At 39.4% G+C, this 26,210-nt stretch overlaps 1 protein-coding gene across 1 annotated transcript in view; it reads right to left on the bottom strand.

Moving 5' to 3' along the window:
- KIAA1468 (KIAA1468 ortholog) overlaps positions 1 to 26,210 on the bottom strand; it is a 131,498-nt gene that overhangs the window by 18,392 nt on the left and 86,896 nt on the right. The window contains 14 exon segments of the mRNA XM_019542172.1: positions 1,845 to 1,933; positions 3,325 to 3,441; positions 4,473 to 4,611; positions 7,630 to 7,693; positions 8,676 to 8,758; positions 13,368 to 13,467; positions 14,551 to 14,657; positions 15,912 to 16,009; positions 17,104 to 17,152; positions 20,114 to 20,237; positions 21,555 to 21,711; positions 23,794 to 23,941; positions 24,456 to 24,620; positions 25,280 to 25,420. Coding sequence (XP_019397717.1) covers positions 1,845 to 1,933; positions 3,325 to 3,441; positions 4,473 to 4,611; positions 7,630 to 7,693; positions 8,676 to 8,758; positions 13,368 to 13,467; positions 14,551 to 14,657; positions 15,912 to 16,009; positions 17,104 to 17,152; positions 20,114 to 20,237; positions 21,555 to 21,711; positions 23,794 to 23,941; positions 24,456 to 24,620; positions 25,280 to 25,420 — 1,581 coding nt within the window.

Genomic DNA, 26,210 nt, shown 5'->3' with positions numbered 1-26,210 from the left:
ATTTAAAAAAATTACATGATCAGAAGCAAGAATTATGATTTTGAGTACTGGGTAACAGATACAAAATAAAAAAATCTTGAATTTCCCAAGAGTTGCATTTTATCACTCAAAGCTATCCACCATGGTCTCAGGAATAGTCCCTTTGCAGATGAAGGAAACCATCTTTGTCCAAAAGTTCTAAGTACTCAAGAAAATTAGCTCTCATGTTCCCTACCCCTAATTCACTCTAAATGGGGCTCATCCTTCTCCCAGCTAAACTGTAACTTAGACAAGAGTGCAATTGGGAACCAGGAGAATCATTGCTAATGCATTTGTAGTCAAACAAAACTTCCATATACACCTGAAAAATTTCCCAAAGTAGGTTTACAAGGCAAGCAGTTGTAAACAATTTACTCCTAGACAGAAGTTACCTAATTATCCAGAAACATACATCTTTTCTATATTAAACTACTTATTCTACTATAGCTATGTAAGTATCAAATGGTGAAGCTTCTATCCCCTAATACAGCACCCTATTAGGAACATTATGTCTCTCGGCATCAATTTTCCAGCTCCACCCCTAGATACCACATTAAATTCATTTCCACCCTTAAGAGGCATCTACTATTTAAGTATGCAGAGCTCTTCTGTAGCCAAACTTCATTTTAAGGCTGTTCCAATCCAGTTCTTTTGGTCACCTGTTGCCATCTATCACTTTATATTGAGCTTCCTCCAATTTCCGGTAATGAAAGGCTAAAAAATGATTATATCAAGGGAAGTGTGCCAACCTGCACTCCATTAATAATCTTTTATCCTTTTCAGTGTTATTGCTCTCCCTTGCTTGTCAGTCTTGTTAGGCCAGGCCTCTCTTGGTCTCCTATAGGGTACCACGTAAATCAGTACAGCCTGTTCCATGGTTGGGTCGTTGGCAACTAACCGGCACCCCCACCTGGGCTAGCCTGGGTGAGGATGGTGCGTGGACACCCAGCAGGACAAAAAACAAGACCTGTCAAAGGGTGGATAAGCAACCTGTGAGCCAATGGCGATCCTTACTTGGAGAGGAGATGGGCGCTGCCAGACCACTTGGCTCAAAAGAATTGCCACTAATGCAAAGCAACTCAACTAACCTAGGAGGGATGTTACAGCATCCAAGGTACCCCAATGGTTGCAGCGGCCTCAGGACTGACTTGACTTGATTTACTTGTCACTAAAACTGATTACATTTCTGATTTTCCCTCTCTAACTCCAATATTCTCTTGTATTTTCTATTTCACGTTCTCTCTGTTGATTTCAGCACATCTTTTTTTCTGATTAAGGGACAGTAAATAGTAGCAACTCCCCTTACTAGAAGAGTTTAGTTTGTGACTACACACTTAGATGTCTATGGAGTAATGTAGAATACTCTACTGTGGAAAAGAATTTTTTTAAAGTACCTTCAAACTTCACCAACATCTCTGCTCCAACTTAAATCTAAGCCAAGTGACTAGTAACTACAGCAGTGGCAACACATAGGGGGTGCACATGCACCCCCCGACAGCCAGCATTCCCCGCTTAGGCAATGGGTAGTGGTGGTGGGGCAGGTGGGAGTGCCAGTGCCCTTCCCGTGAGTGCCGGTCGGGAGTGCTGTGGTTGCTTCCTGGTCAGTGCAATTGGCCGCGGGGAGACCTCCTCCCCCCCGGTCGGTGGGACTGGCTGCAGGGGACCGCCCCCAGTCTCTGACTGGTTGCTGAGGGGACATGTGCCCCCCATGACTAAGCTGGCACCAGTCATCCATGAACTACAGTAATCCCAGCCATTTAGGGTGAAGAATTAAATCTCTCTCTTTTGTACTTCAAGCCAGAATGGTAAGTATGTCAGCTGCTCACCTCATGCTCTGGTGAAAGATGTTCCATGTCAATTCGTAAACACCTGAGCCCAGGTAAAAAGTGGTTGACCATTAAATCCTCTGAAATGACTAACAAAAAGGCTGTTAAGGCAGATGACTTTTGCAATTAAACATGACATTATTTTAATTTCAAGGGAACATGTTGGTCACCAAAAATGCAACAGAATTTGTTTTTAATTTGGTCAAGTGCACCATCAACCCTGATTAAGTGACCTAAAACCATGTCAACACTAAATGGAAAAAATAGCAGGGAAATACTTGAGACCCAATGATGATACCGGGATGGGAGTTTGTGAGCTCTTGGGAACAGGATTACAAGTGGGTAGGGGTGGATATAGTGGGGGTGCAGTGGCACAGCTGCGCCGTTTTTGGATTGGACCACACCACAGTAGCATCCAGAGATTTTTTTAAGCCTTTAAAGGAGGTGAAGATCCTTATCTCCCTCCTTCCCCCACACCTGCTACTGTTGCTTTTCTCACTGTGCTGGGGGTGGCAGAAGCACCAGAACTGTTTCTGTCTGGCCCAGCTGAGTTGAAGTGGGCTGGGCTCAGGGAAAGCAGCAGTGGGGATGGACAGTGGTGCCCCCTTCTCTATGCCTGCTCCTAGAGGGGATGGGGCAGGGAGGAACTATTCTTTTGCTGTGCTGTTGTTGGTGTTCCAATTCCCAGATAAGACCAATCCTGGTGCAACACAGCTGGGGTGGGCAGAAAAGGCTCTGCTACTTTCCCTGCCCCTAGAACAGGGGTAAAGCAACAGTGGCAGGCTGGGGAGGAGGGAAGGGAAGGAGAAAGGGAATGAGAGAGCAGTTTTCACCTGTTTTAGGGATAAAGTCCATGGAGGCTCCTGAGGGTTGCAGTCTAACTGCATTAGTGGGGATGGAGGAAGGTGGAAACTAGAGGTGCAGCCATACATGCAGTGCAGGTTGCTGCTCCTTCACTACCCACTTCGGGAAATCCTAGATCTATCCCTGAAAGTGGGTATAACAGGGGAGGGAAAGAGAAGATAGAAAAATTCTACTATATGCCTGTGTCACTAAAATAATTTTATTAAAGATTTCATTGTCATTAAAATAACAAAAAAAATCCCGATGTCTGGAATTTAATTGGGTCTCACCCACTGCTATCTAACAGTGCCAATATTCCCTCTGCTATTTTGGTAACAGGTAAAAAAGTAAAATAATGATGAAAAGGGCATGGAAAAATACTGAATCAGTCTATACACACCATATTCAGAATATAAAAAGGATGGAAAATAAAGGGAAATAGTGAAGAATGTATTTAGCCTCATGCATCCACCCACTTATACTCGACTTTCTTTAAAGAAAGGTACTGATAAAAGTCAGATTACTTCAAACTAATTTCAGGTACAAAGACAGAAAGCTACTATTTTATATCTCAAATATTCAAAGCAAAAGAAAGAAAACAATTCCCAGTTAAAAAGATAACCAAACTCAAGGATACAACAACAGGAAAGAGCACTGTAGGCTTCAAACAGATGGGTAGCGATGTCCAGTCTTTTGGAATCCACAGACTGCTGGTTGTTGACCAAGGCTAATTTGAGTAAGTGAGGAATAACAACTGAAAAGTAAGGATACGAGTCAAAACTCTTTTCTAAGTTACTTCTTATATTAATTTAAAATTAAATGTCATTTTTGCAGCAGCCTTTAGGCATAAAAAATATAGCCTTTCTTGCTATTCTGTTATGTAAACGGAATGCACCTAAAATCTAACCTAAATTCATCAAATTGTTAATGTAAGGTACTGTAAATCACTTTAAAAAAAGCAAGTTTTTACCAACATTTGCCATAGTGCTATTATGATCAAAAATCACAAGGTGCTTCTGATACCAATGTATTCCATCTGTTAAATGATGGTTTTCTAGTGGGACTACTAGCTGGGGTTTAATTTGTGTGTTGTAAATAGATTTAAAAGAAAGTGATAATCAAATATGAGCTCTTAAAATTAAGAAATATATCTCTTTGGAATAAGCAAGGATTACAGTTTACAGAACATATTTCTCAATATTGATTCCTTATTATTCAAATTCCACACATTGTCTCCATAAATACTACAAAGTCTATTAGCTAGTCTTATGACGAAGTGTACCGAACACTGTTTTTACTTTCACTTTGTTGTCTTTAGGTAAGGGGCGTCATTGTTTTTCCCCTCTCTTAGATTTAAAGGCTGTGAATAAAACCATTTGCCTTTTTTCGTCCTTTCTAAAGAAACCCACTTTTATCTTGTAGATCTGTGTTAGACCTAAAGAAGATATTTATTAGGAATGTCACAAATCTAAGGCTCTTAAACAAAGATAGCAATTTGAGGCTTGATACTAAGTCTATTAGAAGTTGGTAAAAATATTTTCACTGGGCTTCAATGATCACTGATCAGCCCCTTGGCACTTTCATTACTCCCTCCATTTACTAGGACTTTCAATTGGTAAAATGTAGGCATTTTCCTCCAAGAATAAAAACAGCAAAGTAACAACTGAAAAGTTGTGTAAGATAATCAAATACAAAAACCTCTGGAGCACAGTTCCAAAACAGGAAACTGTAAAAACCAGTGCAGATTAAGGGGCAATTAAAACGAGAGTGAGGAATAAAACTTACATTCATCTCTAAATCTTGGTTCAGCATTAGGTCCAACTCTTCCAAATGTTTTTATAATCTCTGTTTGTAAAGAATGTTGGTCTTGATACTGAGGGTCTTCCAGGAAAGAAGCCAACTGCATTTTTACTCTTTCCAGTAGCTTAAATTTCACAGAAAAGTAAAGGTTAATACAAAAAAGCTTGGTCATCAGAAAACATTGACGCCACTCACTTTTGGTGCTCTATCAATTTTCAATTATTCATATTTTAAAACTGAGGTTTTCTGCGAATGTAGAAATTCTTCTCTGCAACAAGATACTTTAATTGCATGGTGTGTCCTCCATTTTAGGAATATCAGACAGAATACTGATAAGTAACCTGTGGTCACTGACACAGAATTAGCTGTAGTCTACTTGGTTTAATTTACTCCCATATAACCTGCTCTCCTGTCTATCATTTGCTTAATTCTGTTTTAAACTTTCAACAGCTATTAAGGAAGTTAAGAGCTCTCTCTTTTTACTCTTAGCTTCCCCCCCTATTTTATTAATACTAAAGTATTAAGTGCTCCCATCACTGTTTTTAATACTAGATACTTAATTTGGTGGGAAATCACATGGGTCAGAGGCTAAAGTAGGTATTGTATTAACAACATTAAATAGGATTCTGAATACATTATTGAGTAAAGACCAGGAAAGTAGTAAAAGCATTTTTAGGCTCTCAAAGAAAACCAGAATATATAAGCTGGCAATGTTTTCTACTCTCAAACTGAAAAAAACTGAACAGTATTAACTTTGTTTTAAATTTTGTAAAGTTCCTCTGGGCATTTTCTGTGCTAAGGTTTTAGACAAGGTATTACCACTCTGTTCCACAGGCAGGTTTATAATAGTGAGCAAGGACTTATCTCAATGCATATTTAACATGAATCCCAAACTATAAAATAGTTACTTATCCATCTCCCAAGTACTTGTGAGTAAGTAGTCAGTGATGACTCACATTTTCTCAAACACATTATTTTAGGATTTAAGAACATGTTGAAATTGCAGGAAGTAGGCAAGCTCAGCAGAAAGCAGCACATCCTTTTTATATCACTTACTATACAGACACTGTGCAGAATGAAGCCAACACTGCTCTTAGTATTTAACTCTGCAAACTTGTGAACATGATCAACAGTTTTGATCTACCATCTGTTTTAACACCCAAAACAAAAGAGGAACAATTCATATATTGCCCAGTTAGATTTCATTATTGGTTCCTTAAGACCGTAATTACCACTTGAAAGTTAAAAACAAAACCATCTATCTTATTTTATATACAACTTCAGCACTAGATTATCAAATACTAATTTTCTAGCTCAGGGGTTGGCAACATATAGCTCAAGCCCAAGGGCTCTGCCTATTCTTGGTACATGTGCTAGGGATGAGCAGTGAGGAGCTGTGCTGGGCCCAGACAGCCGCCAGCTGTGCCCTTGCCACTGCTGTTTCTTCTCCCTGCCTGCTAGCCTTACTGTCACTGCAGCATGGGTGCAATTTCCAGCTAGTGGGGAGCTACTCTGGAAGAAGGCATCTGAAAGCTGTGTGCACACTGCTGCTACTTCTCCCCGCTTCGCCCCCTGCTTCCAGCTGCCCAGACCTAGTACAGCCCCCCACAGGCTAGAAGCTGTCCCTGAAGAAGGGACAAGCAGTGCTGATGTTCACCTCTGGGCTCTGGAGTTGTGCAAATGTGGTGGCTCCAGCCAAAGCCTGTGCCAACAAGAGCTCAGAGTTCATGGCACATGTGCCTTGTCAACTAAGGCTTCACCCATGTCTCGAAGAGTCAGCTGTAAACCAGTCAACATGCAATAAAAAACGGTTTGGTAAACTGGAAGGAGAACTGGGTTAGCTGTGACTGAGGATGGGCAGGCAAACTCACTGGTCTTTCTTGGTTAAGTCATCCACACAAGACATTAAAAAGGTTATGACTTGTTTCATGCTCTAGCACTTACTGGTAACAACCTGTTAGTGAGATTAGCAAAGCATCCCTCTTCAACTTTAAAGAAATATTACATCAGAATGTTGACCCACAAAAACGTGGTCCGATACTGAAGTACTAGTTATTTAAACAGCCAGCCAGGGAGTGGATGGCTGCAAGGAGTGGCAGCAACACAGGCACAGCTCCCAGCTGCCTGGTCTTGGGTCAAGCTCAGGAAACCCCCCCCCCCACCACTGGTGTGCTGAAGCCACCTGGTTTGCATTGGCTTGGAACTGGGTTTTGAAGCCACAGGCTGGAACAAGGTGGTCAGTGGCTGATCTAGCTGAGCAGCAATTCTTTTCTTCTTCCTACTTATTCCTATTTAAACCTACTTCCTACTTGAACCTATGGCCAGATGTGGCCTGTAAGTGGGTGCAGCTTGCAGGCCAGATACACTGCACAAAGCCCATGTGAACAGCTTATCACTGGAATGCCTGCCACAGCCCCTCACATATTCTCTGAATTCAGCAGCAGAGGGAAGGGACAAGCAGTGCTGATGCTCAGATCTGGAGTTGTGCAAATGTGGTAGCTCTGGCCAAAGCCTGTGGCAACCAGATCTCACAGTTCATGGCACATGTGGAACTGGTACAAATGCAGCTATTTCTGATTTTAATGTTTGACTGGCTTTTTAATCTTTGAATGGCATTTTAATGTTAAAATAGGTTGAACATTACTGTTCTACATTATGTTCGGTTCTGTGCACATGAACAAGGTAGAAAAATGTTATAAATTTTTTTTGCTTACCCTCCTAATAAAGAGGGTTCACTCAGGGAAGAGTGCCAGTGCCTTACTGAAATATTTAACACCTTTTCCTAACAAGAATCTAAGCTTATTTATCGCTAAAACCCCAGAACGCAACTTACTCATTCCCACCTTGTCAACTGACTTCTCTCATGCATTTTGTATTACTGTACTACATTTGGGAATCACTTTAGAAGGTAATCAGTTGGGAGACTGACTCCTAGCACAAGAAAAGTTACCTGCCATTTCTTTTCTCTTGTAGTTTTATATCATAAGTTTCACTTGGCAGTTTCTTTCCAACATAACCGAGAAGCTTAATTTATCAACAGCTTCTTCAGCTCTGGAGATCATCAATAAATTACTGTACTTGTCCAGCTCATTCATCTCTTTGTAAAAAAATCGAGCAACAGTTGGATATACAAGATTCTCACCTCTCTTTGAGTAACTGTTTCCATGATGGTACCAAATGCAGGAATTGTGGCTATCCTTACTGAGCTATACAAAAAGAAAAATGGTTAAGCTGTTTAAACATTACAAATTAAATTAATTAAAAATAATGCAAGTTCAAAATTAGTACTTTAAAGATGGATTAATTTCTAGCAATGACAAACAAAAAAAAAGCAGACCAGGAAAAATGCTCAAAAGAGAGACAGGATTAACTCAATCTCAAGCAGAAACTCACAATTCAGGATCACTGGACAAGGTAACAAGGGCCGGAGCAACCCGCTTGTCAACTAAGGCTTCACTCATGCCTCGAAGAGTCAGCTGTAAACCAGTCAACATGCAATAAAAAACGGTTTGGTAAACTGGAAGGAGAACTGGTTTAGCTGTGACTGAGGATGGGCAGGCAAACTCACTGGTCTTTCTTGGTTAAGTCATCCACACAAGACATTAAAAAGGTTATGACTCCTCGTTCATGCTCTAGCACCTACAGGTAACAACCTGTTAGTGAGATTAGCAAAGCATCCCTCTTCAACTTTAAAGAAATATTACATCAGAATGTTGACCCACAAAAACGTGGTCCGATACTGAAGTACTAGTTATTTAAACAGAGATCACAGTTGTGCATTTGGACTACTTTGTACTTTAATATTACAGGCTTTAGTTTAATTTGAAAAAAAATACTTAATTTGTGTAGCATTAGAGGGAATATTTTCCCATTCAACTTAATGCTACTAAGGCCAGAAACCGAAAGAATTTCGGAATTAAGTAGCGCTTGATTTGAAACATGAAATCGTGATTTTTTTTTAAAGTTTGTATGTTCATTCATATTTAAAATTAACAGTGTGGCCATTGCAAAACTGTCTTCACTTCAGATATTGCAGTAAACTATATTACCTGCAATTAAAAAGGAGTAACTTCAACTCCTTTTCCAAAATGTCCCAGTCTGATGCTGGAATAGCTATTGAAGCTGATGTTTATTTCTTGGTAAGTATTAAGAGAGATGCTGGATGTATAAGACAGTCAGGAAACTTACATTTCAGGGTCACTGGAGAGAGTAATGAGAGCAGGAACAACTCTCTGAGCAACCAGAGTTTCATGTACCCCCTTCACCAACAGCTGAGTGGTCGGAGCAGGGGGGGGGTATCACAGATGATGCACGGAAAGAGTGAGCACAGTATCATGGGAAGAAGAACGGCACAACCAAGAGAGAAAGAAAAACACAAAAAGCAAACCAAAATTAGAAGCTAAGCAAATACTGCTACACTAGTGCTTTATATATGCAGAGAGCATGAAGAAAGCTCCAGCGGCCAGGCAGTCAGCACACGCCTGAGAAACTATCTAGAGCTGTTCCAGCAGCCTTGTATGGTACAATTTCTATATTTTTGGTTATTCTAAAACTCAACTGAGCTCTTAAAGTTCAATATGTGGTTTAATCACTAGATCATTTTAAATACTGAAAGGATGCAAGTCAGACTTGGACTTTAAGTGTAAATGAACAGGTTTCAACTTAATGGGATTGCACTGTACTGCCAGCGCAAGTCTGACAGGTGCAAAACAAACTGCCTTGCCAGGGAGAAGGCAGGTCTTTTTCAAGCTCCAAACAGGAAGGAAAGGCCACTGTTACAAACACAAACTCTGCCTCCAATGCTTTTTCTATTTGGCAAAGCAAGCACTTTTCCAGATACCACTACAGTATCTCTTACAGTACAATCCTTTAGGAATACTTTAAATATAGCAGCCATTAAGCAGTATGTACACATCCTAAAACAGTCCTTGCTGGTCTATGCAGGTAACAATCTGATAATCAGCACTATCAGATTTCAAATACTTCCCAAAACTCTCTCTATGTAAGAGATCAGAAATTATTTATTGCAATGAATCCCAAATTTGAAAAACAAACAGTATGGTGAACCAATTCTTCCTTTCACCCGGAAATATTTGGAAATCCTTTCAAATTCAGATATCATAAGGGAATGTTAACAATCACTCCAGAAGATCTACATTACTTCCTCTTTCAGAACCTAGCATGTGGTTTCCCTGAATATAGTTAAGCAAATAGAAGTCTCTGTGCCTGGACAGCAAATCCTAAAGGAGAAATCCCATTTTTTTCAAGGAGTCAATCAAATGGGTATTTTATTTGCGATATCTATATGGTAGAAGGAAAGCAAATATGCTTCCTATCTTATGCTGCAAGTATTTTACTGTCTACTTGATTCATTAATTATAAACAAATGTAGAATCCTAACCTGCAGGTTTGGGGAGAAATTTGCCATGTCTTCCGATCATATCAATATTATTTCCCACCCCCCACATTGGCAGTGGTAGCAAACCAATTTTCTTGTCATTTTCAAACAGTGAAACCAGATAAAAGAACAAGGCTAGGAAATAGGGAAAGTAATACCCTATTACCATATTGAATATTATTAATCGCCTGTACTGGGACTTTTCATAGTGGTACTTCAGAACACATTTCTACATTTCAATATACAAATACTTGTATGCTTAAGTTAAAACCCTTATTCGCTGATTCCACATTTTATTATAGAAATCAGTGGTGCAATACAGGGAGAAATGTGCTTTCCAAATGTCTGCCCTAGAAATAAAATGTTGGATGGATTCCATAATCCTTGGGCATTTTACTGCTCAACTGAAATCAAATAAGGCAGAGTGAGACAGAATGCATAAGGCAGGATCCTTTTTTAACATTACAATAGAAAATAGCATAACATAGTGTAGCAACTCCATAACTTGCTACACTGATATGAATATAGAATTTTCCTTTAGTCTGAAGTGTGATTATAAAATTAATACTAAAAATACTCTCCAAAAGCATCAAGATTTCCCACAACTGTTACACGGAATACTAATGCTTTCTGTGATTATGTATGATGAGGTCATCTGAAAACAGCCTCAAAATCTTAAGCAAATATACTGTTTCAAGAAAGAAGTTGGGATTCATGTAATTAGTATACAATTAAATGCCATCTCAGTTCTGTGAGAGTTTACTCTGCCAAAAAACATGCTTTATTTTGTGTGTTACATTTGAATGGTAAGCCAAATTCAATTAAAACCACCACACAGACCAACAAAGCTCGCAGCCCAGCTAAACATGCATTGTGTTCAAACCAGTACCAATCAAACTTATTTGCATCAATGTTAAATTAGAAGCAAAGTACCAGCTGAAAGGGCAATGTTAGATAACATACAGCACATTAGTTTATAGTGAGATTAAAACAGCTACATTTTTACCAAGTAATCTGATTCCACTGTAAACCTACTTGCTGTAGTTGTTAAAACACAGAAAGCCTAGAAGGTATAGTATAGGACCTGCAAGCTGAGGGAAATGGGATGGGTATTAAAGTGGCTTTATGTCACCTTTGTGCCCTTATAATCTTGAAGACACCGAGGATCCTTAATTTAACTTAGCATTTAGGCTTAAACCATGGCAGTCTGTCTCAGCTACCCAGAGACTGCTCTGCTACTCTACAGTGACTAACGAAGTTCTCAACTGACCTGCCCCACTTCACAGTTCCAGTCCTCCTACATTAGGTTTTTGCAAGAGTCCTTGAAGAGTCCAACTATAAGAGTAGCCAAACATTGGAACAGGCTATCTAGAGAAACTGAGGATTCTCCATCTGCGGAAAATTTAAACAGCAAGTTGGACAGACTTCACTGGGATGGCTTAGTCAGGAATAATCCTGTCTTGAGCAAGAGATTGGACCAGGTGACCTCATGAAGTCCCTTCTAGTCCTCCTTTCCTATGATCCTGAAGGCAGTCTTAAGCATAGTACCTGTGCCAAGGAAATCCTCCCAAGGGAGGAACTAGAGCTTTTATCATGTAAAGATCTCTGTCATTAATCAATAGCTACTTGCAAACTATTGCCATTTAAGAATCCCCATAAAAGGGATTTTTTTTAAAGGGAAATCTCTAAAACTGAATATATGTATATTTTGCTTCAAGAGAAGGTTAAATAAGGACATTAGAAAGTAAATCTGTCAGACATCATTAAAACGCTTCTTAAGAATTAACTACTCCTTTATCCCTCAATTTGGGGGGATGGAAGAAGCTCAAGCAACAGTTCTTTGTGACTTGATTACTGAGGTCTTTCAAAGACTTGCCAAGTAAAGAAAAGCTAAGCATTACTATTCTATTTGTGTCAAAGGCACAAACAAACATGAGATGATGTGAGGGATTACATATCATTAAAGGTGTGTTAAATGGCCAAATTAACACGGAAGAACCCGAAGCATAAAGACCAATTTAACCCAGGTCATACAACAGGTCTTTTAACTTCTGTTCCAGTGGAACCATCGTCTCATGCTTAAACTATATAGGGTTTTTTTGGTTTTGGAGCCTGTTTAGTTTCATGGTTACTTCTATTCCATTTGTCCTAAATCTACTGTACTAAGTAGGACCTGATGTACAGGGCCAACAGCAATGGGCCGCATTTTATTTGAGGATCTTTATATTCTATTATTGTAACAGAAGTCTTTTTTTGCCTTGAGTGCTACTCAAAATCTGGACCCCCAAAGGGAATATATCAAAAAAGAAAAAACAAATATTGGAAAAGCTTTACTGTTTTATTCAGCTCAGCAAGAGATCTTTTAAAAAAAAAAAGCATTATGGGTAGCTGGCAATGAGCTACTGATAACATATCATCTGATACACAAGCTGCACATAAATGCAATTAATAATACAAATTTTCTCTTTACTTCGAGCTGGCCTACTCTGATCCTATAACTGGATCCAAGTGGGTTCAATCCTATATCCATGAAGAACCCCACAGTAAATCAAGGCATTTGCTCATAGAAAAGTAGCAGAATCACATATACAAAGAACAGAAACTGGTTGCATGGTGATAATAATACATATTTCAGGTGTGTGAAAGACAAAATACCCAGATATCTTGCTGTTACTGAAATTGTTGAAGCTACTATTCTGAAGCATTAGAACAGTACTGCTCAATCTTCTGACTCTGTAGGGCCAAATCAGGCCCTACACCACCTATGCCAGACCCTGCAGGCTGGGACTGAGCTCCACACTACCCTGGGTGCCTGATCTAGCAGACAAGGCCACGATCGCCAGCATATGGGGTTCCACATAGGTCTAGAAATTTGGCAGCAGGGGATTGGTGGTACTGCTCACCTGCTGCCAAATTTTTGGACCTGTGGGGAGGCCCCTAGGACTGGATGACCCCGTGTTGGGGGCTGGATCTGGCCCGGGGACTAAGCACCTCTACGTTAGAATATAAGCTAACTTGTGAATTATAAAATCAAATCCAGTAAGTGTTTACTAGCAAAACATGAATGAGGTTACAGTTGTCATTATGAAACTCTGAATGCTTGAGCACATTTTGGATCTCATTAAAAAATATAATTAACTGGCTTGAACACAATTCAGCAATGCTTTCTCTTAATCGGTGAACATTTTTCAGCATGCAGAGGTCAGATCTAATAATGAAATCAGAAGCAGAAGAAAACTACCACCACAAATTATTAAAGCATCAATTCTGTTCAGTGAAGTGTCTGCTATTAACAATACAGATGCAGAACCAAAACTGTGCAACACAATGATTTCCTGCTCCATCACACAGTACACAACCTATTTGTTCAGAAACATTTTTTAAAATTTAGAACAGATTAAACACGTATTCAGATAATATACGTTTTTTAAAGTAGCGCATTGAAATTTCAAGCTGTTCATATGCATTTTTATATTACTTGCCTCAAACATTCTAGCAGCTGTGCATCGAACAAGAGCTGAAGTATGGACAACTCCGTACCACAGTACAGTTAACAGCAACTCATGATATGCTGGGTTGGCACTAAAAGAAAACAGAAGTCAATGTAATGCTATCTATGCATACAGAGGCCTACCTTATTACAAACTGAAACGACATTCCCAATTTCAACGTTTCCAGCCATGACATTTTGAAGACTAACACTTTTGGGAGCATCTTAACTCAGTTTTTGTGGTTGCTGGTGGGGGAAAATGGGTTGCATGCATATTCTTTGCAAAACTTCAGGAAAGTCACTTTGTTTTAAAACTCTCATTTAATCCAATGACAAATTACTCAAATAATTTGTATTTGACAATTTATTTTAAAATCACAGACATGAATTCACTACTTAAAAGTCTGAACTACCTATATATTGATTTTAACATTACATTTTTTTATCTAAGTTTTAGAGCTCAGTTTATAAAAATGTGCTCATCTTATTTGAACTATTCCAGTTTTTTTTTGTTTTTTTAAATAAAATTTTCAAGAAACACATTTAAAAATTTATTTTGCATTACAGGCACCTCCCATTTAACACTTTTGCTATAATGCTCGTTTTACATTGATACCCGATTCCACTCAACACTCAGCAAGTTTCATTATAATGCTCACAGGCATTGTACAGCTGGCAACACGGAGCGTACACTAGCACCACAATGCATCAGTGGCGCACAGCCCTCATTGTGCAATTTAGTGCTAGTTTGTTTCTGTCGCCATCTGCTTCAATCCCTGCAGCTACCCCTTAAAAAAATCCTCAGCCAAGCTCTTCAAAAACCCCTGGAACTGACAGCCCTGATTCTGTCACTCTTTCAAGTGCTGAAAGAAGCCCTAAGAGTGATTTTGGTGGCTTCAGAAAGTGCAAAGTGAAAGTGAACCTGTACATAATTTATTAATTTCTTTTGCAATTTTGGACATTGTTTCAAAGTGTTAAATAAACCATTTACATACATTTATATGTCCAAATTACATGATTTTATAGTACTAGTGGGGAGCCACATTAACAAATTATATTTATTTACATTAATTCTTATGGGAAAATTGGTTTCGCTTAATGCTATTCTGCTAAATGCCCTGTTTTTCTGGAACCAATTAAGAGCACTAAGTGGGGGTTGCCTGTATATTCCTTACCCCAGTTCCACAAAAGAAGCCTTCAGACTATCAAGAGGAGCATGAGAGAGTGAAAGCATAGTCATCACATCTTCCAAGAATCCAACTAACAGCTTGCGGTCTTCTTCCTAAAAGAAATGATGCAACATAAATTGCATCTTTTGAGTTATGCCAAAAAAGCTGGTTAAAGATTTAAAGACAAGAAGTTCTCAGAATAAAAAAAGAAAGGATTTTAACTGGCTTGCACTTTTATGTTTCAGAATAAGGGAAATTCATTTGCAAAAGATAATTCAACACCATTTCAATGAAACCAAATGAGTAAGAATATGAAGGCAGTTAATTTTCTGGATATATTTTTTACTGTCCACTCACTGTAACCTGTAGAGATTTAACAAACGATCTATAATTAAAGTTTTCCTATTAGCATGCATGCGTCAGAAGAAGGATGTGCTGTAAAGGCTTTGTCTTCCTTAAATATTAAAAACGGCATTTCACAGCTACAACAACAATATACCAAAACTTGCTTGTTTCCATATTAACTGTTCCAAGCTTTTTGGCATTTAAAGGCTGACACCTGATTCCAGCTAAACAAATAAGCAAGAGAGCTACTATATTGTACATAATAAAGAAATGCATAAGACTGGCAGTTGCTGCCAAAGCTAGTACCATACAATTTGTAAAAGCAACATCAAACTGCACTGATGAAATATTTTAAATATAATAAGTTAAATATACTTTTAATAAATGCTTTCTGATATTGTTATATCATGTTCTGCTGTTGAAATGTCCCTTCAATCATTAACGCTCTTAAAGGATACTGTCACATGTTGTAAAAAGTGTTATATTTAGAATGTGTTGCTTTTGTTTTTTTTGTGGAGGAGAACTCAGTAAAAACTTAAGATACCAGGCAACAATCAGAAGGACAGAAAACAGCCCACAATAGGAAAAAATACGCAAGACATGGTAAATCAATAAAGCCACTGGTGCTTCACACATTCAGTGAATGACTAATTCATAACATTTATAAAGAGTTTCAACTGTAGTCTTTCAAGATCTATACAGGAATAAAACCTGCATTTTTTGTTTTCTTAAATCGGTTTAAAAGAAACTCTCTCCTTTATTTTCTTTGGAAGACCAGACTTTTCTATATAAATTATAAAGGACCACATTAAAAGGTCTGACTGGCAGGAGCCTTGTTTATGCTACAGTTCATAATAACTCAATTCATCTGACACTTACAGTAGAAGCTGGAATTAATGTCTGTGTATGAGAATTTCTCGACTACAGTAGAGCCAGTCATCCTAAAGTCTTTAAGAGAGAAAATGCAAATTTCCAGTGTAAAAAACAAGACATCTTACTTGTTTTTGAAAAAATATTGTTACCTGAATATAACATGTAAGGACTCCTGTTGCATAGATGGGAACTGTGGCCTTTGTCAGCACTCCATTTCCTGCTGTGGAATCTAAAGTCATTGATAGAACTATCAGAAAAAGTTAAATCAAAATTCCATTAAGAATAATCAATATTAGGGCAACTTACCCACACACACACTTTTATTTAAAACTGTTAAACATTTTAGCAGGGAATAGAACTAAATTACAGCTTTGTGTTCCAGTGACATGCTAGGCTTCAAAGCAGCAAAACTAAGAAGAGATATAGCTGCTATTCCTAAACCTCATCTGCACTAAGAGATTTTTTATTTAAAAAAATCCATGCTGTTGTTCACACTAGTTCAATTACACCATTGCTGGGAACACTGGAACGGCTAATGAAAAGCTCTCCAACTCTAAAGAATCGTACAGTACTGTACCATTAGACAGCCTCTAACCACATTTAATTATACTGAAAACAGCTTCCAGTGTTACCAATCATAATAGCAGTACAGCAGCACTACTAATGGTGGGAAGTTTGGGTGTGTATCTGTACCAGTCTTAGATCAATTTAATGGGAAGGTGACTGTCCCAGTTAGGAGACTCAAACAAAAATTTTTCCGAAGTGGGTGTCTAAAATCCTTATTTAATTATCCAAGTAAGGGGCCTAACATTTCAAAAGTACTAAACAATCAATAGCTTCCTTTGGCATTTAAATTTAAGCAGGTGGCAGGAAAATTTGGAAAAGACTGCAGAACAAAAGATAAATAGGCAGCACTGTCAATTTAAAATTAAACTTCATTTTCAAACTTTGGATTTTTTTTTTACATATAAAAGTGCCTGATGCTGCATTGCTTGCAGTTGTATAAGCAGCGAAATCTGCATCAGCGTGCAGAAAATGGCAGCGGTACACTTTTAACCAACACACATAGAAGGTATTTTAGTTCAAAAGCAATCACCAGCGTTTTCTGCGTGCTGATGCACATTTTGCCACTCAATCAATCGAGTCTGCTCCAATGTGCAAGATCTCAGGCAAGTCTGGGTACAAAAACATACGTGTATAAATGCCCTTGGATTCTAGACTTTAAATGTCAATTGTTCTTATAGAACACTTCTAGAGAAAAGCAGTAACTCTGGACTCAGTTCAGAAAATGACTTTTTTTTCCTCTTTTTTTACACAGACAAAAATGAACACACCACTCACCAATATTTTCTTCTGACAATCTTAAGATTTCCTGGAACTGTGGTTTTACCTATAGAATGGGTATGAACCAAATTGAAGAAAACCTTTCATAAATCAAATCATTCATGTTTCTTAAAGAGTTAAGTAATCAGCAGAGGAAATTCTGAAGACACAAAGAACAATGCTTTAAAATAGGCGAAGGCAACATTTTGCAGCAGAACGCTGCTTTGCTTTCAGTGCTGGCTGCCCACCCTCTTCCCTGCCAGTGTTGCTGGTGCCACTTCCTGCCTCCTAGACAAAGCCCTTCACTATGCATGCACACATGCACATGGCTGCCAGGCAGCCTGGAGAGCACGTCCTACAGGTAAGTCTGATGCGGGGTGGGGGTGGCGGCAAATTGAGGTCCTCATATGGAGGGAGTTGGGTAGGGCTGGGGCCTCTGCCCAGCCTGGGCGGTACAGGGGCTCAGTGCCATGCACAGCTGCAGGGGCCAGGTGGGGAGTGGGACAGAGACGCAGACAGCTCGTATGGGGGTGTGCGTATGGGGCCAGTTCCACTGCTGCATGTACTTTGGAGGGGTAGGGGTGGAGAGTGGCATGTGACCCCCCCAGATCTGTGCATGAGGTGGATGTGGGCTGCCTGCTGCAGGTTTGGGCTCCCCCCCTGCTGTGTTCCCCCTGGAGCCTCTGCAGCCCTGGCGGGCAGGACCTCTGCCCTGGCTTGCCATGCCGGCAGGGTCAGATGGGCTGCAGAGGCCCCTGGGGGAGGGCAGCAGGGCATAGAGCCCTAAGCCCGCAGCAGGCAGCCTACACCCAACCCCCTCCCACCACAGCTCTGCTCTGGCTGTGCCACCCACAGGGGAGGGGGAGTGTGGTCCCATGCTGGCAGGAGTAGGGGGCTGTAGACTTGGGTGCCTGGCCCCATAGCCCTTGCAGCTTGCAGTCCTCTCTAGCATGGCTGGGAGTGGGGAGTCAGAGGTACCAGCAGGGCCATGGGCTTGGGAGCGAGGGGCCTGGATCTGCGTTTTGGTGAGTGATGGGAGCAGGGAGAGCTCTGATTTTCCATGATAAAAAACCCAAAATCAAATACCTAATTTATAGGTATTTAGAATTCATTTTGTTATAGTGATTGAGGCATTGGTAGGTATCCAAACTGCTTTAAAATTGTAACTATATCAATAAAACATTGTGTTCAACTGAAACATATATATACACACACATATACATATACAGTGGTGTTTCATTTTAATCACAGATTTTAGGGTTTTTAATCAGAGAATTTGCAATTTTTATCAGAGAAAACCAGGTTCCCTGCTTATAACTGAGCACCTTGTACAAAGTGATGTAGACAAGGTACAATCAATTCTTAGACTTCAGGTGCTGAAGTCTCTCAGGAATTCACATTGTCTGGCTCCATCTAAGCTTGAGTCACAATAATTATGTTTAATACAAATAAAAATTGAAAACGCTGAAGTTTTACAGCCCGAGTCAAGTATCTCAGCTGATTTGTCCTCAAACTTACTGAAAACTCTTCCTGCAAGCATAAGCTAAATAAAAAAAAAAATCTATAAAAAATGCAAGGCTTTTCTTTCTGGGCTCAATAAAAGTGATTTTAAATTAAAATTCCAAAACTAATTTCTTATTCGACTTTGACTCCACAGAACCTGCATCATTTTTTGTAAATATACCTTTTAGAAAGGAAATTATTGTAAGATAATGATTTAGGGTAAAAATTCACTACAAGTTATCTAGAAAGGGGTAGAATAATCTCCCCTAGCTCGCCATCAAGGTTCATATATTTGCTCAGTTATTTTACTGACCAAGTCATATATAATCTTTTAAATATTTAACCCTTTACAACCCAGGGGTAGGGGTTAAACATAGAGAGGTGGGACCACCCCAAGCCTAGGATAACCAGATTTAGGAAACTGGGTTGAACTACTGCCCCAAGGCTGCTCTGAAGGCTAGCAGGAGGGGAAGAGGGAAAGAAGAACTGTAATATGTGGGTCACTTTGCTTGGAGCCAGAGTGGTTGGAGCAGGAGAAAGGCCTTGCTCCCTGATATGCTTCAAGCACCACTGAAAAAGTTGAAAGATGTCCTACCGAAATAGATTGTGGAGGGGCCCAGTCTGAGTGCAGCTGGGAGAAGGATAGACTTAGACCCCAACACCAAGAGGGTGCACTGAAGTGGTGAATGTTTTTGTACCACCTGGAACAGCTTGGGTTGTGCACAAGGTGAAGACTCTCACCCCAAAGGATCTTTGTGAGACTGTTTAGAATTAGGCCTTTATGTTGCATTGTTGACAAGGGGTAATTTGATCAGGTTTCCATGCAGGGTTTCCTGGGTTACATGACAGATTACACTCTAATGCCCATGTGTGTAAACAAATCTGAGTTGTTTGTACCCTTTTGTTAAACCGGGGTACTGCTGGGGACACAGGGTCACCACAACCCACCCTCCTTCCCCCTCCCCATGTACCTCCCATGAGAGGGGTCACAAAAAAAAAAAAAAAAATCAGATCTTTGTTTACTATAGATCCTGCATTTGTTAAAACATTCTGAAAAAGCAGAATACTTATTTTAAATAAAATATTAATGAGGGACACAGATGACACCAAATTAGATGAAGCACACAAAATATACTATATAATATAATGCTCAGAAAGAAAATTAATGTTATATTTGGATTAGGTAAACTATCCAACTTAACATGTTCATAAAGGAAGCGCCAAAAAGTGTGGCTAAATCGACTCTTCCCCCAGTACAATGCAGAATAGCAGTCTGTGAACCATACAATCAGGGATTGAGCAATAATGCAAGTTGAGAAACAAATTAAATCAAAGAGAAGTGAAGACAAAGAAGAGAACAAGGCCTGGAGCATTTTTAAGAACTGCAACTGAAAGCGTGGGTCAGCAATTTTTGATACTGGAATTATGTAAAGTGCCTTTCACATGGCCTCTTGCTACATGTACACAATACCAAACACCACATATTTCTGTATTTAAGTCCAAGCTAGATAAAGTACTGTGTTACCTTAGTGTTTGTGAATATTTTCCCAAATGTCCTGCAAAGACGCCAGAAAAACCTGGAAAACTCATGGACACAAGCAGTTGAGGCAACATTGATTTTGCCCACTATTTCTATAAGCTGTGGTAGCCTAAAAACAGTAAACAGAAGCACATTAGAAGCTAGCCACCTCTTTTTCTTCTCTCTGATAACCCTTACACAGGTGCTGCTCTTCCTACACCAATATCCTGCATCGTTCCAGTTCTAATCCTGGTAATAATGTCTAGCACTTGAACACATAAACACTGTGAATTTGTCACTTAAAATGTATTTCTAGTAGGGCTGTGCAAAGCTTCAGTAGCCGATTTGATCTGGAGGAGATTCGGCCCAATTTGGCAGCCGAATTTCTGAATTGAATTGGGAGACCCATTAATCTCTCTGACTCAAAATCAGAAGCCTCCGAATTGATTCAGAGCGATGCGGAGATTCAGCCATAGACTGTACAGGCAGGCACTAGGCAGTGCTGGTGGGAGCAGCTGGATGAGTCCCGGCTTGAGCCGGCAGCCCCAGGAGAAGCTGCGGTTCGTCCGGCTGCTCCCCCATAGGGGTGAGACAGGTAGTGCTGGCAGCCCTGGGAAGCCATGGGGGGCTTAGGAAAAATGATCAGGGGCTTTCCCCCAGCTCCTAGTTTGATTCCTCAGTTACTGGTTTGATCCCCCGGCTTCCAATCATTTCCCCCAGCCCCTGCGGCTTCTTCCAGGGCTGCCAGCACTGCATGCCTTGCCCAGGGTGGGGCAGCCAGGGGAGCAGGTGGACAAGCCACGGCTTGAGCTGGCAGTCCCAGGACAAGCTGCAGGGGCTGGGGGGAAGCCCCTGTTAGTTTCCCCAGCCCCCGATCAATCCTCCCAGCTCCCGGTTCAATTCCCCCACCCCCCGTGGTTTCTTTTGTGGCTGCCAGCACTGCCTGCCTCACCCTGGCAGGGGGCCAGCTGGGGGAGCAGCTGGATGAGCCATGACTTCTCCTGGGGCTGCTGGCTCAAGCCAGGGCTCGTCTGGCTGCTCCTGCCAGCACTGTCTGCCTGTATAGTCCATGGCCAAATATCTTCCGATTCGGCCGAATCGAATTGGGACAGTGATTCAAATAACCGAATTGAATCACTTTCCCTCCGAATTGCTGAATCTGAAGTTAATACTTTGCACATGCCTAATTTCTAGATCGTGAAGAGATCTTTATGCACTTTGCTACTTTTTAGAAAAAAATATCGTTTATGATCGCTTAAAAGGCTGTATTTTCCTGATCACATTTGGCTTTGAAACTTGACAAAAGCTGAGAATTCCATTTTAAGGTATAGAAAGTTAAAAAAAAATAGTAAAAATATTAGAAAACAGATGACTTGCACTTTCCACATTTATAAATTGCTTACAAGACATGAAAAATTTGGATTGTGGGATAAAGAGGATAACTCACAATTGATTGACAACCCATAACAAAGTCTCCCAGCCTGTGGTACCCTCATGTTCCAGCTGGTAATCATAAAGTTGAAGCAACACTGCTAGCTGTTCACGGCTTCCAACAATAGTGGCTACATCTTGCAGAGGTGATGCAGGCCGTGGGAACCTAGTCACTGTAATAGCAAAGGGAAATAGCCACGAAGAAAACACGAAAAAGTAACTTTGAGGTGATGTCGGTAGATGTAAGCTAGTTATTAAACTGAATTTTTAAATCAAATTTGCACAGTGATTTGAACTTCTAACACTGTCAAAGTACTTAACTTTTTGTAAAGCATAATTCTTATAATAGATGGGGAAATGGAGATAAAGATGACACAGCAATTATGCAGTAGAACAAGGAATAAAAAACTAGGTCTCTCAATACCTAGTGCTATCCTTTAAGCCACAAATGAATGTCTTCTCTATATACCATATAAAGATAATTTGATGCTTTGATAACCAAACATTTTATAATTCCATTACCCAAATAAAATTAATTTACAAAACAACAGGACAAAGGAGAACTTTGGTCAGGCGCTATCGAGAACTCTGTGGATCTACAGGCTAACAACAAAAACACTAGCCTAAGAACAGTATTAAAATGCTAACTAAATTGCATGAGTACTTTTAATATTCTCAGATCTACAGCACAGATACAAACATAAAATGTTAAAACTGTGAGAATATGATCTCTCTCCTATAGCTCAACTCAAAAGCATGCTTAGGCTTCCATCAAATGTTACCAGATGAATGGGAAGTCCAGGTATTACGTTCTCTCCTTTTGTTAAGGACAAATGGTAGAATACCTTATGTCCCAAACTTAGCAATTTCAGCAGGGGAAAGGTTTATCTTTGAACCATATCAGTGAGCAGTTAACAGTTATGTACTTCACTATGACAGTTAACTTCCCAAATTCTATTTTTACACCTAAAATATTACCCATTTATGCATGCTTACATAAAGTTATTGTTTGTATACAGCTAACTATCCAAACACATCATATACCATTACATGTTTCTTATATAGCAATAATCAAGAAAAGTCCTAAGATGCTTGTAATTAAGCATACTTTTCAGTCTGGGAGATGGTTGAAAGTATTCAATTCTCATCAAGCTGTTGTGTAGGTAATCAATTAATCAATAGCTGAAAGAATCACTATTAGTTAAAAGTTTAACACTTCACTAGAGTGTTTTACTCAGAAGAGACTATGGCAGCAAAAGCTACTTTAAAGGATTTAAAAGTTTTTTTCTGGCTGTTAGTAAAGAGCTATTCTTTCAGAGAAACCTTCAGGAAGACCAACTTGGAATGCTTTGTATTTGCCTTCTGAACTTTTTATTTTTAGAAAATGCTTATAAAAATAAGGATGATTCTTTTTAAATAAGTTAATTTAACTGGTTTCAATACAGAAGGGGAGAATGACAAATATATTAAATCTGGATACATGAAAACATCATTTAGAGATCTATCATTTTATAATATGTAATATTTGCGTTAGAAAAGGTGGCTTACATTTTTCAGAATTCATTTGATGGCTCATGGAGCAAAATAGGTCTTTAGCCTCAAAAAAGTCACCAGATTATGTGAGCAACATACCCAAACTGCATAGCTGCTCTGAGCAAAGACCATGCTCTGCCTGTACCTTGCAGCATCAACTGCTGCTGAGTTGAAATATTTCAGAAAGACGCAACGTATTTTCTTTTAGATTGAATCGATGCCATTTTGAACTTCCTCATTCTTCTGCTGTCCATGTAGATCTGCTAACCATTTTTAATCATATTAACTCAATGATTCTAATAGAGCTGAATCCTATGCCAGTAACTTATCTAGGGCTGACCCTACTTCTCAGAAAATGGATGCATTTTTCCAAATATGGGATAACGGAACAAAGAGGACATGACAAAGCCTCACATGTTCATAGCAGGTGTATTATATCTATATATCCATCACTGACTCAGATATACAAATCCACAGCACAGAAGAACTTTTGCAAGGACACCCAGGTTAGAAACATACAACAGCAGAGTACGAATGGGAATGGTTTAAGCCTATTGCATTACATTTTCCACATGAGAATCTCACATACCCATGAAATCTCATTACTTTAATGTCAGGTATACACTGTTCCTACATTTCTTCCTATGCTTCAAAATCATTTTAATATCTGTACTTTGTCTGCAAAGAAAACAATCTTTTATAGAATTGTTTGAACTGTGTACCTTCTATCTGTGGCACATCGCCTTGGAGCTTAGCTTTGCTTGTGAAAGGTGCGTTTTGTAGCACCAGTGAAAACAGTGAAGGAATCAAGGACTGCAAAGCAGAAAGATACAGGTGGAGTTTATGTTCATCCAGTCCATGCTCTCCTTCCTGAAACATGCATGAAAGATTCATTAGGGTTTTTCATACTTTTTTTTGCTGATGTGCTGTTTAGGCATCCATTTATCCTCTATCACCCCTGTATTTCAGGATTTCTGAAAAAGTATGTATGGAACACTACTGATACACTGCTTTCTAACCTGTAATAAGACTTTACTTGTGTGCCTTTACTTATACAAGAAAGGAAAAGGAAAAGAGAAATCAAACAGAAGATGCAATCAAGCTATAGTTGTTTAGTTAAAAATCTGTGCTATATTCAAAACTGTATTTTCTGGTAAAAGTCAGTGATTTACTTAAAGCCTGTTTTGATTCTAGGACCTGAGAAAGTGATAAATCAAAGCATTTGGGAGTTTTTTCTTAAAAATTTTTTTCTTAAACATGAACAGAGTCACCTACATGGCTCTTCTATTTAAACATAATAAATGGTATGTATTTCAATTCTGAAGTGTGTCCATCAGTTAAAGGTACACAGAAAACTCAAATACAGTGGACCCTGAACACCTACCCTGAGTAGTTTTTCAATCTTATTAAGCAGCGTAGGTATAAGATGAGACTGTAAATTCCCCAGTTCTGTAGTCCAGGCAGCATAGGCAGGCAAAAATACCTGATGTGTTGCACTAACAACTCGTTCTGAGGGATCTCCCAAAGCTGAAAGCAGCAGTTCAAAACCCTGGCAGAACATAGCAAACATGGATTAGGAATGTCACATTTTACCCAATTTCCCCATAGCTCATTCTGAGAAATCGCCTTACGATACAAACACAGACTGGAAAGAACACACAGGCTAGGTTACTATAACTTGGTATTTTTCTAGTTACTGCATCCATACGTAACAGTATTGATCCCATACAACACTGATACAAGGATTCTTCCATACTCTTCTGCCTCACCTTGCAATGGGAATGATCTAGAAATGAACCCGAATGAAGTATAAAATTCTGAGTTTGCAGGAGGCTTATCCAAGGTAATACTGATACCTGAGCATATGAATAAACTTTTATTTTATCCACTTTAAAAGGGAGAGGGAGTGTGCAGCAGCAGTTACAATCTAACTGTTAGGTCAGCCTGATCCTCTAGATGTACTGGGTAAATCACCCCAACTTTATCCTTGAATGAAACAGGGTTAAAAGCTAGAGTAGTTTTGCTACACTGGGAATGGCTACATAGGATATCAATAAAATTGTTACATTCATCCATACCCTTTAAATGTAATTCTCGTTTTAGTTATGGTGAATAGCTAGTGTAATTTACAGGTTTTGAATAACTGTCCCTAATTTATATGAAAAGTACTAAAATAACCAAAGTACTGCATTCAATCCTGAATGATACCTGTTGATACTTGTCTGGATCATCAATGTATCCCATAATAATGCCAAGACTTTTGATCACAGCTTCTCGTACCAGATCTGCCTTATCTTCCATTAGCATCTGTTGCAGCATAGAAAGCACCAGTGAGCTACGAATCTCCTTCTGAAAGCAAGGAGAGAGATTTTTGCTAAATAAAATAAATCCACATGTGGTCCTTGGGTACATACTTTACATTCCTACACATACTCTGGATTTCAAACAATGATTTTTATCACAAAATAACCCAAGGACAGCTTTCCACATTTTTACTGGTGAGGATGTTGCATAGAAATAGAGTCCTAATAATGTATGGAATAAAGTATGCTGTGTTACTACACACACAACTCCGGCCCTTTTAGAACATTAAACTGACAAAAACACACAATCATTTCCTGCTGAATTATTACAACTACTTGTAATATTTTAGGATGTGCTTGGCTATCGCAAAGTATCAGTAATTGATTTACCATAAGGATCTGTCCTTAGCCATTTCAACGTCAAAGGTGGCAAACAACTTGGCAACAATGCAGGTTAGGTATTCGTTTAAAATGAATTGTGAAATTTTGACCAGGGCTGGGAACAGCCTGGTGATGATGCAAGAAATTCCAGATTCAAGAAAGTCACAAATTTCCATCCTGCCTGAAGAAAAATACACCGTCGGACTGGCCGTCTTCCTCTACTTGTTCAGTTACTGGGGAAGGCAAATAGGATAAATGTGAACCTTACTTCAGAAACTGATGCCTCTCATAAGAGAGCACAAAGACCTGCTCCATACTCCTGTTCCTTCACCCCTCCTTCCCCCATTCTCTTCCTGCAATACCAAATCTGAGAGAAGGCTGAAGACCCCATGGAGCTGGAAGAGAATGGGGGGAGAAGCTGGTGGGGGAATGCTGATATGTGAACAGAAAGGACA

This window comes from Crocodylus porosus, unplaced genomic scaffold (genome assembly GCF_001723895.1).
Source record: "Crocodylus porosus isolate Cpor-Errol unplaced genomic scaffold, CroPor_comp1, whole genome shotgun sequence".
Classification (NCBI taxonomy): domain Eukaryota; kingdom Metazoa; phylum Chordata; order Crocodylia; family Crocodylidae; genus Crocodylus; species Crocodylus porosus.
This window is presented reverse-complemented; position numbering and strand designations above follow the sequence as displayed.